General features: G+C 32.5%; 1 protein-coding gene across 1 annotated transcript in view; it reads left to right on the top strand.

Annotated features, from left to right (window-relative positions):
• The window catches only part of LOC130899320 (fizzy-related protein homolog), a 52,345-nt gene extending 36,286 nt beyond the window's left edge, over nucleotides 1-16,059 (top strand). Inside the window, exons 2-5 of the mRNA XM_057809190.1 lie at nucleotides 1,735-1,983; nucleotides 2,056-2,305; nucleotides 10,769-11,059; nucleotides 13,339-16,059. Of these exons, the coding sequence (XP_057665173.1) occupies nucleotides 1,735-1,983; nucleotides 2,056-2,305; nucleotides 10,769-11,059; nucleotides 13,339-13,625 (1,077 nt within the window). The 3' untranslated portion in view covers nucleotides 13,626-16,059. The remainder of the gene's footprint in view (nucleotides 1-1,734; nucleotides 1,984-2,055; nucleotides 2,306-10,768; nucleotides 11,060-13,338) is intronic.
• The last annotated feature ends 605 nt before the right edge of the window (nucleotides 16,060-16,664 follow it).

Below are 16,664 nucleotides of genomic sequence, written 5' to 3'. Positions count from 1 at the left end.
TATTTAAATCCTGCCTTCTATTGATATTAAACATGCGGTTGGTCATAGTCTTATTCAAATTGATGACACGTATGTTTGAGTCATCTCATAAAGATGACTTAAATGCAGTTACAATATTTATTTAAGTCGTACGTCGATGTTGCACGTGAACCCGTTCACCAGCCAAATGGACGACGCATTTACTTAATATAAAGAATAAAAAATTTCTCAGACTTTTCGAAGATATATTTGGTTCGTTACTTCTAGGCTCCCATTATTCCAGTCGATATCCCATTACCCTACTATAATCCACCACAATTCCAACTCTGCAGAGGAAAGTTTTCCTATATCAGGGCCATTCCTAACTCCTTCATATCCTGCATTAAAATGTCACTATCCCTATCCACAAGAAAGCTAACGACTCTTTCGTAACGACGTTTTCGAAAAGCTTCATCTGTTCTAACTGGTCTAACCTACAAAGCAGAAATTTGAGACAATATTCTACGCTAGAACTATTTTTAAAATAGACTAATTTTAAAAATAAATTTCAATCGTTTTGAAAATATCACGTATTTGGAACAAGCGAAGGAGTAGTTTGTTTACAATCCTCTTATCAATGTGTTGTTGAAACACCGATCCATTGCTGTAGAATAAAGGGTTAAAATAATAAATGAACTACAGCACATTTATTCTTTGTTAACCTTGAAATAAATCACTCGTGTCGTAACTTCCATCGTTTAAATCTACTTCTATTTTAGTTTCAAATTAGCCTAGATACCAAGGGTATTCAGCCTATACAATGTTCCTTTATTATTAATTATTTTCATAATTATGAAATATTAAATAAGATAAAAAATTCATTATATGTATGTGGGTTTTCCCTTTTGCATGTACTAAGTATAACACTGTGTATAGCAGAATATTCAGAAGAGTGAAAACTCCACAATTTGACACATAGATATAGACATACGGTTTTCTCAACACCGTATCACTTTTTTGTAAAACTTTTAAAGCCACAAACAGAAATATTCCAACTAGTTTCATTCTTCAGATACAAGGCGAAGACTTTTGGAAATATAAATCGGAATTTGTGAATAAACGCGCAATTTTAGTGTCGTAAAAGTGGATGTTAGACTTGGGGTGGTGTCTATTTTTATTTTGTTTATTATTGTTGTAATTGTATTTTCAGTAGTCGAAATTTTTTAATATCCACATATTAACAGAAAAATTTTAGTATCATCCACCGAATAATCTTTAAATTTAAAAAAAGTTCTTCAATTTTAATATAGGTGGGAAAAGTGTTTCTAAAAGGAGTTTCAATCCCATAGATAATAATTAAAGTTCTAATAACACAAAAAAAATGTCTGGTACAAGATATTGTTCAAGAATTGCATCCTGACGATCCCTTTAAACGATTGGTATTTTCAAATTAGTTTTTACCAAAACTAATGAAGATCCGGATTTTGCAAAAAAGAAATAATGGTCTGATCAATCCCGTATAAGCAACAGCGGCATATTTAATAAGCAAAAACAAGACATTGGTATCAAGAAAACCAACATATTACTTTTGAACGACAAAAATAGACCCCACCCCAAGCTTAACATCCACTTTTACGACACTAAATTCGCGCGTTTATTCACAAATTGCGATTTATATTTGAACCACCCTCGTATATTCTAAATTGTGTACGGTTTAGGTTTGAGTAGCTTCGTAACTACGATCGAACGCAACTAAATTCGTTATTTTTGTTTCAGAATGAAAAAACTCCTATCAAAGCCCAGTCTAGTCCATATTCTTTGTCCCCCCTCAGTACAAGTAGTCAAAGGCTTCTCAGATCTCCACATAAAGCAACAAGAAAAATATCTAGAATCCCCTTCAAAGTCCTAGACGCTCCTGAACTCCAAGATGATTTTTATCTGAATCTAGTCGACTGGTCTGTACAGAACGTCCTCAGCGTCGGTTTAGGCAGTTGTGTCTATTTATGGTCGGCGTGTACAAGCCAGGTAAACTAATTTTTTCCAAAATGATCAAAAATTGCCGTGCTGAATAAAAAAAAAATACTAATTTCTTAACAGGTTACGAGATTGTGTGATTTATCCAGTGATGGTAACGTAGTTACCTCGGTGGCTTGGAGCGAACGAGGACATTTAGTAGCTGTAGGAACACATTTAGGTTATGTTACTGTATGGGACGTGGCCGTCAATAAGCAAGTTAACAAATTGATGGGACATTCTGCTAGAGTCGGAGCGTTAGCATGGAATGGAGACGTATTGAGTTCCGGTAGTAGAGATCGACTGATTTTACAAAGAGATACAAGAACACCACGTAAGTTATTTTAGTTGAACCATAGAATAGGTAGAGAATCATTATAATTCAACATTTTTTAGTCTGTTTTCTCTCTTTTAACTTTGTGGATGTTACTATTACTTCTAGACAATAAAATCGATTAATTTTTTTCTCTATGTATTTTGTTTTCTCTCCATTTATTTCTAAGACAATTATTTTTGCTTCTTACACAAATGCCTTCTTTATCTATACTATAATTTATTCTTGTCGTCATATGTCTTCTATTTATCTTTAATTTCTTCTTTCTGCTTGTTTCTTGGGTCTATATTTGTCTGTTTTTTTTTTGCTTTCTTTCTGTCGGTGAGAGTTGCCTTTCATTCATCATGGAACCATTTTTCGTTTCTTTCCTGCTTTTTCTTTTCTTGGCAAAGATTCTACTATCGCTTTTTGAATCTCTTTCCATTCCTCTTCTACTGATAAGTTTGTATCTTCTTTTTCAGTTCTTCTTCTCTTTCCTATTGTATCCCAAATTCATGGAATACATGATGGAAATTAATTAACAGACGTTTCAATGAGAGCAATCAGTAGTATTAAAAAATATCTATTTCCCATCTTTTGTATTCTTCTTCATCTCTTATATCTTCCTTCGCCGCTTTCCAACATCTTCTTAACGATATTGCCCCCATACATTTTTCTTCTGGGTGTTTTATAGTCATTTCTTCCTGTTTTTCTAGATTACATAGTATTTTTCCATTTAATTATGTTATGGACAGACCGAATCATCTGTTGTATTTCGAGGTTATGTTTTTGAAAACACTGTGCTGATGATTTTATTTACTTCGCAGTTTTAGTTCGCTTTTTATATTTCCGTATTTTCCTTTTATTGTCGTGTCTTTTTTTTTTCTTTTTAGAGAGACTTTTAGGCCAGTATTGTCGGAAAGACTTTCTGGTTTTGCTTACTACGATCTGGTTGTTCGTCTTTGAAGAACAGTCCTCTTTAGAGTGAAATAGAGTCACTAGTTTTCCATCGAGAAGTCTAGATTTTTCTTTCAGGATCATGGCCATAGACAGATTTTAACATTTCGTGAGATTCTTTGACACATTTGTTCAAACTTAAGATAACAAGTCCTTTCTGGTTTTGTTCACTATGGCCTTGTTGTTCGATTTTGATGAACAAGCCTTTTTAGAGTGAGATAAGTCACTAGTTTTCCATCGGGAATTCCAAGTTTTTCCCTAAGGTTCATAGGAAGAGACAGACAACATTTCATATCCTTTTTTGGCAATTTAACTTGAAGCAACAACCACTTTCTGGTTTTGATGTTCGACTTATAGGAACAAGCCTTTTTAGGTCGAGTTGTATCACTAGTTTTTCATAGATAATTTTAAATTTTTCTCCCAGATTAATAGCCATGGACAAATTTTTAACATTTCATTAAGCTTTTCGGTACTTTTTTAACTTACATTGTTGTTTAATCTTTTGCCAACCAGCCAAAGATTAACTACCAGACGCATAGAATTATATGAAGAAATATTCACTATCTTCACTGTAAAATATTGACATTTCACTATACATTTCACAATACATTTCGTTCCATTTTCGACATTTTTAAATCCACTTGTATTTACTTGTGAAACAGAGTGTAATGCTCTATAGAAGTAAAAAGGTTCCTCGACCCTTTTACATTGTTTAAAATAATTAATAGTATGTTTTTAATACCATTGATCTTAGAAAAGGAAAATGGCAGGAAATGTTTGATAGGCCTTATTTAAAATGTTAAAGTCTGTTGACCTACATACATATTTGTATGGTTGAAACTATACAGCGTATACTTCAAAGTTATTTCATTATTTACTATATTTTACGTTGTCGCATTGTCTAATTGGTACCGAAATATTATTTTATCGAATAATTTGTTATTAGATCAATAATCTATACAGATAAAACTGAAAATTTCCAAAAATTCACTATCTTCTTGCAAATATCATAATTACTTAATTATTAGTCTTACTGCAGAACTTTATTTATAAATAACGATGTGTTATGGATATTTTTCTCTAGCTAATAGAAAATTTCCAATATTACATTCATTGTCATATAGAAACTATTTTTTATAAGAATCATACACTCGTGGGTTATAATGATGTACTTACAATTCTAATTTCTCATAGAATTATGACTAAGAGTATTTGCTAATTTGTTATTGAAACTATTACCCGTTCTTCGGAAAATATAAATGGAAATATCACCAATAAGATCTGCACAAATATGCATAAAACGTCGCCAATTATAAATTTCCCAATATAGTTTTATTAGTACTGTTGTTTCAAATCTTGTTACAAGATATTTCGCATGCCGTTATTATATTAATAATTCAGTAGAATATTTCTTTGATTTTCTTTATAACACCAAAATCAATCTCCAAATTTAGGAATTTCTGAGCTGTAAGACGGATTAAAGTGCATTAGATTCGGGAAAGCCTTTGACAACAAAATGAAAATACACTTTGGAAAGTACATCTTTCAAAATGAAAAATATCGCCCAAAATTAGTACAATTTCGCTTCTAGGGCGTTTCCGACGTCGCTTAACACGAATATCGCAACACGCAACTACGAGGAACCTAATGCCCATGGTGATCAACATCTACGTTGATTCCTGGCACCCCCTGGAACTTCGTTACGAAATTGGACGAATATATACATCCTGGGGGTTTCCAAAATCGCTGAACACGACTATTACGACTAGGATTACCTACGAGGTACCTATATCATTTCAATAAGCTTGAAAAGAGTTTATTTACAAGTGCAAGTGTGGTTTTACGGAAATCATTGTGGCATCAATTCCACTGATTGAGGATGGGAACTAAAGGAACAGCATTTAGTCCCCATAAAAATGACACAATCGTCTGGCCCACTGAGCCAAAGAACACGCAGATGAAGAAAATGAAATGAGAAGCGACGAAAATAAAGAAAAAGAATCATGATGCAGCAAAACAAATAAACACTGATTGAGGATGGGAACTAAAAGACCAGCATTTAGTCGGCATAAAATGACACAATCGTCTGGCCCACTGAGCCAAAAAACCTGCAGATGAAGAAAATGAAATGAGAAGCGACGAAAATAAAGAAAAAGAATCATGATGCAGCAAAACAAATAAACACTGATTGAGGATGGGAACTAAAGGAACAGCATTTAGTTCCCATAAAAATGACACAATCGTCTGGCCCACTGAGCCAAAGAACACGCAGATGAAGAAAATGAAATGAGAAGCGACGAAAATAAAGAAAAAGAATCATGATGCAGCAAAACAAATAAACACTGATTGAGGATGGGAACTAAAAGACCAGCATTTAGTCGGCATAAAATGACACAATCGTCTGGCCCACTGAGCCAAAGAACACGCTGATGAAGAAAATGAAATGGGAAGCGACGAAAATAAAGAAAAAGAATCATGATGCAGCAAAACAAATAAACACTGATTGAGGATGGGAACTAAAAGACCAGCATTTAGTCGGCATAAAATGACACAATCGTCTGGCCCACTGAGCCAAAAAACCTGCAGATGAAGAAAATGAAATGAGAAGCGACGAAAATAAAGAAAAAGAATCATGATGTAGCAAAACAAATAAACACTGATTGAGGATGGGAACTAAAAGACCACCATTTAGTCCCCATAAAAATGATACAATTTTCTGACCCGCTGAGCCAAAGAACCTGCAGATGAAAATAATGAAATGAGAGGCGACGAAGATAAATGAACAGAATAATAAGATTCTAGTACATAAATTCTGTCGCGATATTTGCGTTCAACGGACTCTTAAACCCCCATGATGTATATATTTGCCCAATTTAATAACGATATCAATATATAAAAATCTCAATTTTCATACCAAATCTAGGTAAAATTATCCGTTAATTTTTGAAAAATCGCGTAAACCGCTACGATCCTTCGACATATTTGTACAATCAAACCAATAACAGACGGAATTCTTAAAACTGAAATGAAACAAATAGATCTGGCCATCTCGTCAGTTCTCCGTTTGAGTTTGTATTTCCTTTCAGTTTTTTATCTTTTTACACCTAGGGAAAACTGACAGTTCGACTTGAAACTGAACTGAGAATTGACATCATCGTTCAGAAGGACTTTAAGTCCCTTGTTTATGGTAAAAGGATCAAAATCGACTGATTTTGACGTTGACATGACTTTCTGTGTTGAAATGGGATGTCGACTACAAAATATAGGTTAGTCGAAATAATGTTTTAATTCCGTATAATTCGGTGAGAGTAACTGAAAAAAAAAATCAGGTTAATAATGCTAAACAAATGTCCAAATAAAAAGCTAAATCAACAATACTTTCTAATATATATCGTTTATGCTAAAGAGAGGTCATACTTTTCCGGAATAGTATCTAATTATTAGACAAAGATAAAATAAAACAATTTCTGGAGGTGTCAAAAAATTTTATTAAATATACGGTGTGGAACAGTCGATTGGAATACATTAATGAGGGCGGGTTGGTAAAAACGCTTGAACATATCGATATTTTACCGACTTTCTTATTTTAAATGTAACTTCTAATATATTTATTTTTTGAATTCTTCAGAAAACTCCATTCAAGTACCATGTACTATACCTACTCTCAACCGTTTCGGAAATATTAAGTGTTTTGGAATTTATTACAATAATTTAGATTAAAAAAAATTATTTCACCAATTCGCCACATTACACTAAAAACCTAATAAATAATGGTGATTATTTGTTGATTATTTTATAAACAAACATCAATTTCAATGTGATACAATGTAAAAGAAGTCGAATGACGTCAAGTCAGGACAATGTGCTGGCCATTCTATGGATTCGCACCTCCTACCCGCAGATTTGAAAAAATTTGGTTTAGGTACTGCCGAACATTGATTAGTAAATGGCGAGGTGTTCCATCTCACTGAAACCATATTATATTCGCAGGAACTTGTTGTTTTGATGAATCAGAATATAAGTTTGTCTTATATTCTGTTGTCTAAGTTGGCACGAGGAGCAGTTCTAAATATTTATCTTCATTCAAGTTGCTATCAATGAAAAATTTCCAACAATTCCTGTCCAAACATTAACTTTTTCACGATATTGCATATGTTCTTTCCTCATATGACTAATTGTGGCAATTTTGACAATTAACATGAACGTGAATGTGCTCTCATCAGAAAACAACACATATCCCAGCTTTTGATATTCTCCTCAATTAGAAGTCTAATAGGGTCAGATCAGGAGGATGTGCCGGATATTCCATCGATCCACTCCTCTTTATCCACCGATTTGGGAAAATTTGATTCAGATACTGACAGACATTGATTTGGTAATGGTAGGAACTTCACAATGACCATGAAAACAATACATCTTCTAATTAGATTACATTTTTATCTTTTGTTCACAAAAATACGTTTTCATATCAAAATCTTCTTCCATGTTCTCCTGAGTTGGTATCATTTGATAGGGATACATTTTATTTTCCTTCAATAAATGAAAAATTCGTGTGTGGCTAACGTTGAACAGTGGAGCATGAAACTTAAGCCGAGTATCTAATTTCGTATTATCACTTAATGCATTAGCAACTATTTTTTTTTTCTATTGTAAGTGACCAAACTCTCCAAAGAGCTTTTCGATTTTGCTAGTTGTTACTTGGGATAAATGCGGCAAATTTGTAAATTTTCCATGAAATAATCGCGTAACTTCCATTTGTGTTATTGAGGTATATCTAATATCTCTAACTATTTCGTTATGTGCATTTCTTATACATGAACCACAATAGTACTGACACTGATCACTACTGTCATGCGGACAGACGAGAACTTGCTAAGGCTATGGTGCCATATAAACGCCGTCGGTCGCGTACAACGTCACACCCTAGGCGCCATTCAAACGTCAGCACAAAATGTGGGCATTCGATAAGAAGAGGAATTATTTATTGAATCAGTAACAAGGAACATAAAAATAATATTTATAAACACAAATATTGGGACTGACGGTGTGCCCGGCGTTCAGACGTCCATCGGAACGTTTACGCTCAGGTAGGACGCCACATATAGCATTCAATAGGAGACTGAGACCTTAATCTGGCCATTTAAGGCTACGTTCATGCTTGCGTCTTGTTCGCGGCGATACGAACGTGGCGATCTGCTCGCTTTTTAAATTCTTTGCACATGACCACGCTTAAGCGTTTTTCTACTTCAGTTCAGATCAAACCATGGAAGATAAAGAACTGTAGGCAATTATTGTCTCTAGGTATTCAGGAAGTAAAGGAAGTATTCATCCAGTTAACGCAAAGAGACTTATATCTACTTTCTGTTGATTTTTTTAAAATTTATATTAGTAAAAAGAAACGCTGATATGGTTTCCCCTTATGCCTCGGTCTCCTATTAAATTCTGTATGCGGCGTCCGACTTGAGCGTAAACGTTTAGATCGACGTCTGAACGCCAGGCGTAGCGTCAGCGGTCGTCGAACGATAACCAGGGCTCCCAACTTAGGGTTTTCCCCCAAATTTAGGGGGAAAGGATATTTTTAAGGATTTTCATAACATTGTAAAGAACATAATATCTAGTGAAATATTACAAAATATGATTACGCTGCAACGGAATGGTGGATCATGAACAACCATCCGCAAAAATGTTAAAATTGAAATTTTTTATTTGTTTAATGATACTTTATTATTTTTAATGAAATTTATTTAGAAATACTTTATAAATAATATAAAATGAGAATAATAAAATTTTTTGGGGAGAATATGTAGTAGTTGTGGGGATTTTAGGGGTCTTTGATTGGGGCTTTAGGGAGGTGAATCTTTGAGAGTTGGGAACACTGATGACAACGTTTCATTCATAATAGTAGACGACAAACAGTGTTAGGGTGTAATCGTCTAAAGACTCTAAAAAGTAAATAATATACAGGGAGTTGCATTTAAAATGAGAAATTTGGTATTGGCAACTGGTACATGATACACGCTGTAAATTTTTTAAATGCGTATTAAATAAAAATCGACGTGTCGAAGCGTTTTTCCCAACACGCCCTCATTCATTTGTTAACGAGTTTATTCCATTTGGTTGTTCGAAACCGTATTAGCAATATCGTGAGATTGCTTAACGGAAATATCGATAGGTGCGAATAATAACATTTTTCACTTTTCAATTAAAACCTACCTGTATACTAATATTATATTTTTTACTCGTACAACAATAATAGATGTTTGTTTCAGTCTTGTTTACCAATTGATTTGATATAATCGATATTGCTGAACAAGCTCTCGCGTATCTAAAATGATAAAATTATTTGCTTGCATTCTGCATTCACACAAGTTATGTTTGTTATCTGAACTATTTAATTATTGCAATTATTCTATTCTAGTAATCACTTTTGTTTGGCTGACCTGATATACAACATACACATGTTTGTATGAATATAAATAAATTTATACAGGGACTCCGAGGGACTTTGCTTATTGATAAATATTCAAATTAAGTACAAGGTTATTCTAAATGATGGACCCATTTTTAAAAATTCGTACTTACTAAAATACAAATGCTACATGAATAATTTTTATACCAATGAAAAGAGGAAGTTTCAAAGTAGCCAAACTCATCCCATACACGAGCAAATGTATCTGCTGTGACTGAGTTCACGGCAGCAGAGATACGGCTCCGCAGATCGTTAAGAGTTGTTGGTAGAGGCGGGACGGAAACAGCTTGCTTAACATAACCCCACAATAAATAGTCACATGGAGTGAGATCAGGAGATCTCGGTGGCCAGAAGTGTAGAGCCAGGTCTTCATTTCGTTTGCGACCAATCCAACGCTGAGGTAGGGATTCATTTAAAAGGCCTTGTACATCGAGGTGCCTGTTGAAAAATGAAGTCCTGAAGTCACAGTCTTGGAACACCCTGTATATCATTATAACTTCACGTTTTGAATATGTTCAGTAAAAACTTATGTAAATAGTAAATAATTGAATCTCTAAATTATGAAAACAGTTGCATAGACACTAATCAAATTTTAGAACATAAAAATTTCTACGAAGGGATCCGGCTTTAGGCAACCATAAAAATTAAGTATCATTTTAAATCCGTTTTTTAAGCAGATTATTTTCAGTGATTATTACGTGTTACTATAGCATATTAATAAGCTATACACTTATAGAAGTGGGGGTATTGTTAGATAGCGGCAGCTCACGTGCGCCTCATTAAATTACTATAATTTTCATTGTTTTTTATTCCTTGTACTAATCAGCTAAAGTATTGAGATGATTTACATTTATCAAATTAGTCGTATATTTAAATGAGTATAGCTTCCCACTGGTCGACAGGAAAAATTTTTGTTGTAACACAAGAATGAATAGCATATTGTGATAAAATAGACCTATGCAATTGGTTATTGTTTCGTGAAATGAATATATTATTTCGGTTTTTATTCTTTATTCCGCTTAAACCATTTTCATTTGACATAAAAATTCTCATTCCAGCTAACGTAATAGAACGACGCCTAGTTGGCCATCGACAAGAAGTCTGCGGATTAAAATGGTCTCCGGATAACCAATATCTGGCGTCCGGTGGCAACGATAACAGATTGTACGTTTGGAATATGCAATCGTTATCACCTGTACAAACGTATACGGATCATTTAGCTGCAGTTAAAGCTATAGCATGGTCTCCACATCACCATGGATTGTTAGCGTCCGGAGGCGGAACGGCGGATAGATGTATACGATTCTGGAATACCCTTACTGGACAACCCATGCAGTGCGTTGATACAGGTTAGATTTTTTTTTGTTAATACGCGATTATATAACAAGTGGACTGAAAATATCGTAGACTAGTATTGAAAATATTTCTTTATAATTCAATTCAATATAGTTGACTTCGATGTCGCTGTGGGCTAGATCTGAAGAATACGGTGGATGCGGAATCAATTCCAAGCCTAATTTATGAAATTTTCTCATTGCTTCCATTGATTTGTGCATTGACTTTTTTCTTCTTCAATAACACTAAGTAATATTCGCTGTTATCGCTTTTCCATTTTTTTTTTTAATTTTCGTTAATTCGTTAAATATTATACCATCCGCATCCCAAAATATTGATGCCGAATTTTGTATCCTTTCGCGCTTTTAAGTCAATTCATCACGTGTTAACTGTCGATTAGACTTCGGTGTGAAATTCTCAGCTCAGAATGATCCATTTTTGTACTCACTTTGAACAGAGTGTCCGCATATCCAAATTCCAACACGTTCCTTTGATATCTTAGGGTCTCAGCTGTCCCAAAAAGCTCTACGTTACGGTTATTTGAATTTGTTTCGTGCACTTTTTTGATGTCCTCATTTAAATTTAGTAAACTACCAACGTTTCATTTTTCTGGAACAAAATCCGAATAATATTTATCGAATCAAACTTTGTGTTTAATAGTGTTTTTTTCGTCAAAAAGCAATTATTTATTAAGTCAGGAATTTGTTTTTTATCCATTTTTCCAAACTAACCAAAGTGGATTCATTCAAAATACTAAAAAACCCAGAAAACCCACTTTTGATTTATATAATCTTTTGTTAGGTTATGTTCACAATATAGAACCTGTAAACCACAATTAAGGTTTATTTGGTCTCGTATGCCCAAATTAATCTCGGGGGAGCAATTTTTCTGTAATTTAACCTTTCAAAAACTGTATTTTTATTATTAGACTCATATAACCCCTATTTGTCAAATAAAATTTCAAAAAGCCAAATTTTGACAAACGTTAAACTCAGAAAACCCCTTTTCAACTAATTTAATCTTCTTTTGTTAGGTTTTATTCACTATATGGATCCCGTAAACCACAATTTGGTCCATTGGAGATCACCTAACCAAATTAATCTCGGAGGAGCAATTTTTTCCCCAAGTTAATCTAATAAAACTCTGTTTTCAATCAAATTTGACACTTATAATCCCAATTTGTCAAATTAAACTTCGAAAAGCTAGATTTTGAGCCACATTTGACTTTGTAAATTTCTTTTATTAGGTTATGTTCATAATTTGGAATGTATAAACCACAATTTCGCTCCATTTAAATTTTGTCTGACCAAATTGAAACAGAAAAGCAATTTTTTCTCTAACTTAACCTTAAAAAACTATATTTTTAATCAAATTAGACTTACATAAACCAAATTTGTCAAATTAAACTTGAAAAACTCAAATTTTAACCAAGCTTAACCCCAAAAACTCACTTTTGACTAATGTAATCTTCTTCTGTTAGATTATGTTCATGATATAGATCCCGTAAACCACAATTATAGTTTGTTCTTGGCTTGGAGAAGCAGTTTTTCTCTAAATTAATCTTAATAAACGTACTTTTAATCAAATTAGATGCACATAACCCCAAATTGTCAAATTAAACTTCAAAAAGCCAAATTTTGACCCATGTTAAATCCCCTTTTGACTTACGTACACTTGTTTTGTTGGTTTATGTTCACAATATGGAATCTTTAAGCCACAATTTCGCTCATTGTGTCTTGTCTGACCAAATTGAATTCAGAAAAGACATTTTTTTTTTTAAATTAACCTTACAAGACTGTGTTTTGAATCAAATTAGACACATATAACCCTAGTTTGTGAGTATTTGTCCAACTAATCGTCAAAAAGTTGAATTTTAATCAAGCTTAACCCCAAAAACCCATTTTCACTAATGTAATCATCTTCTGCTAGGTCATGTTTACGATATGGATCCTGTAAACCACATGTATGGTTCGTTGGGACTTGTCTGGCAAAATTGATATCAGAAAAGCAATTATTTCTCTAAATTAAACTTAAAAAACTGTATTTTTAATCAAATTAGACTCATATAACCCGAATTTATCAAATTAAACTTCAAAAATTCAAATTTTAACCGAGTTTGATTCGAAAACCCCACTTTTCCTTTACCTAATGTAATCTTCTGTTAAGACTTGGTGAAAATCATATGGATTTAATACTAGTAGTGCTACCTTGGTGTCAGTCTACGAACTTTTCAGTTTACCTAATGCTTTTAAGTGTGTGGTGTGGTGAAATTGATTTATTTTGTTTATTCCAGGTTCCCAAGTTTGTAACTTAGCTTGGTCTAAACATAGCTCGGAATTAGTTTCAACGCACGGCTATTCCCAAAACCAAATCCTAGTTTGGAAATATCCAAGCCTCACTCAAGTTGCCAAATTGACAGGTCATTCATACAGAGTACTTTATCTTGCACTTTCACCTGACGGGGAAGCCATAGTGACCGGCGCCGGAGACGAAACACTTAGATTTTGGAATGTGTTTAGTAAAGCTAGGTCACAAAAAGAAACAAGATCGGTTTTGAGTCTGTATACGGGGATACGCTAAAATTGTGACAGTTTCGATACATTTTTTTATTTATCAAATCCCCCTGTATAAACCCAATGTAATATTTGAGTTGAATATTTTTTGTACATAAAAATGATGGAAAGTTTGGTTTTAAGTCAAATCTAATTTTTTGGAGTAGTGAAAATATAACTGAAACAAAAAATGTGTTACAGGGTGAATGAAATTAAGAAGTTACTAGATAACCATTAATTTACTTCCGTGAAGTGCCCCATTTTTTTTCTAAACGCCTCTACCCCACTCCTTTATACAATTTACAAGTTTATTTATATATTTTTATGTAACTAATCTACATACAATACTTTATATTGATTTTGTTATGAAGATTTATATTAAATGTGATAATTTAAATGTTTATTTTTAAAATTTTTATGGCATGCTCGGTGTTTCGATTTCAGTTTAATTTTAAATAGTTTTAACAAGTTAAGTGTCAAATTCAAACACCCGGTATAGCAAATTGTGCTAATATAAGAAATGAGGTTTCTATGAAATCGTATAATTGTTACAAAGTAACTTTTTAGGGTCGTTTTTCTTAGGGGTTTTATTGCAACTAACTCGTAGACGTAAATAGACTGTATAATCGTCAATTATTCAAATATTTTTATTTATCAAACATGGTCAAATACGACATTTTGTTTCCAATTTTGAATTATTATTAATAAATTGTCAATTCTTTGAGAACTAACTTGTATTACATCCCGAAACATTGATTACCATAAAGGAAATTTCTAAACAACGATTTCTTTGATAAAATCCAAAATTTTTACAATTTCTAAACATTAATTATGTTTTTGCACGCACAAGAGGTTATAAATTTCTAAGGAAATTGTAAACGTATTTTTTAACTTGGTCACTTCAGTTTTAATCAAACCACATTTTTCCAGTTTTCCAGTTTCTGTTGTGTTTTGGATGATTATTTTCCATCCCATTTTTTTTCTATTCATTCTTTCTGATTCAAGCCATTTTTTAATACACTCAATCCAGTTTCCGTGGAAGATCAAACCTTCTCAGATATTTTGTTATATCTGCTTCGTAGACAATTATTCTCAATTCTAACCTATTTCTAATTTTTGCTCTCCTATTCTAAGTAGGTACTTCTCTAATCAAACCACATTTCCTTGCACCATCTTTAGATATTTTGCTTATTTTTTGCCTCTTCATTCCATCTTGTTTTCTATTTTTTTTTATTTTAACTCGAGTCCAATATCTGTGCAGTATGAAACCGAGTTTTTATTCTGCTTCTTCTCAGAAATTTTTTTATGTTTTTACTCTTTCCCTGCCTTTTCTCAGATATTTTTGTTGTCTATTACCACGTGTATTATTATTTTTTATTTCACCCTCTTCCTATTTTTTCTCTCCTATTCTATGCAAATTGTTTTCCATCCAATTAATTCGGAACCTGTGATGAATCAAAAAAAGATTTTGTTGAGCATTTGCTTTATTGAATGTTGATTCTCCATATCATCTCGTTTCCCAGTTTTCTTCTTCTAACTTAATCAATCTGATACCAGTGGAAGATCAAATCGTCTGCTTCTTCTCAGATATTTTGGTGTGTCTTTGCCTCGTAGACAATTATACTTCATTCCAACCTATTTTTTATTTGCTATTGTATGCAAGTTACTTTCTATTAGAAAGAAAGAACCATGAACCTTTGATGAATCAAAACAAGTTTTCTCCTACTTTCTGTAAGAGACTTTGTTGAGCAATTGCCTTGTTGAATGTTTCTTCTTTTACCTCTATCCATTTCCAAGACGTTTTTCAACTAAAATCTGTTTTTTAGTTTCTTCCAGTTAAAGTTAGTGTGCCTTTTCTTCATTAAGTTTAATTCTCCCTTTTATTCTTTTGTTTACATTTTCTCCAATTCATAATCATTTATTTTTGGTATTTCTCCTTGCAGTTTCCATTTTTTAGCCTTTCCATGGATCTACTAAAATATCGTTTTTTTTATTTACTCACTTATCTATCATTATGTTATTTTATTACTCTTTCTATTTGTTTAATCATTTATTATTCCTCTTTTTAATATGTAACATGAAACAATAGTTAGAAGACTGAAAATAAAAGAAAATAAAATGTTTTTTTTTTCGAAATTTGTAGTATTGTTAATAGTATTTTTCACCTTTATACACCTATTTACATCTACGACGGAGTTTTTTTAAAATAAAAACTAATATACAGGCTGTCCCACTAAGGGTTTCTCGTGATCTTGTATTTTTAGGGTAATTTTAGAATTAATGTATCAATTGTGTTCAAATGTAAGTACAAGATAACTAAAAAATTTATGCTGTAACTACTTGGATTCCCAATTCAAAAACGAAGATAGTTGGGACAACCTGTATTTTTATCTTAGTGTGCACTGATGATTGAATTTACAGATGTTTTTTGGGAGTTTTAAAACTTGATTTCGGTAATTAAATTTTAAATAATTCGATTGAAATGTTACGGGATGTCTCAAATATTTCCTTTGTTAAGACATCTTAATTGGTTTAAAAAAAAATTAAATTAATTAAAATATTTCCAAATCTTTGTTGAAAAGTTGTAAAGCTTTTGATAGATGAAGCTGATATTTTGGACACATCCTGTAGATTTATTTATTTTTTTTCTATAAATTGTATATAATAGTTGAACAAAGTAGAATGTTTATTACTGCAATATTGTACGAAATTGTTGATTTCTTCGCTAAATAAAGAAATGAATATATACTTTCTTATTTAATTTCAAAATTTACAATTTTTTTTTTCTACAATACCTATTGTAGTATCGGGTGGAATAATAATAATTGTTTCATTCATAAATTCCATATAATTGTGGATTATTCTTCGAAATTGTTGGTGAATGTCAGAAAGATCTATTTGGATCAATTGGCAACGTTGTAAATACAATGATCATATGATTGCCATACGCGCAAAGTATGAAAATTAACCTTATTCAAGAGGTGAAGTTTATTGCCACGAGCATTAGCGAGTGAAATAAACTAGCGAGAGAATAATAATAAAATTTTATACTCGAGTAGAATACTAT

The sequence above is a fragment of the Diorhabda carinulata genome, chromosome 11 (genome assembly GCF_026250575.1).
Source record: "Diorhabda carinulata isolate Delta chromosome 11, icDioCari1.1, whole genome shotgun sequence".
Classification (NCBI taxonomy): Eukaryota; Metazoa; Arthropoda; class Insecta; order Coleoptera; family Chrysomelidae; genus Diorhabda; species Diorhabda carinulata.
This window is presented reverse-complemented; position numbering and strand designations above follow the sequence as displayed.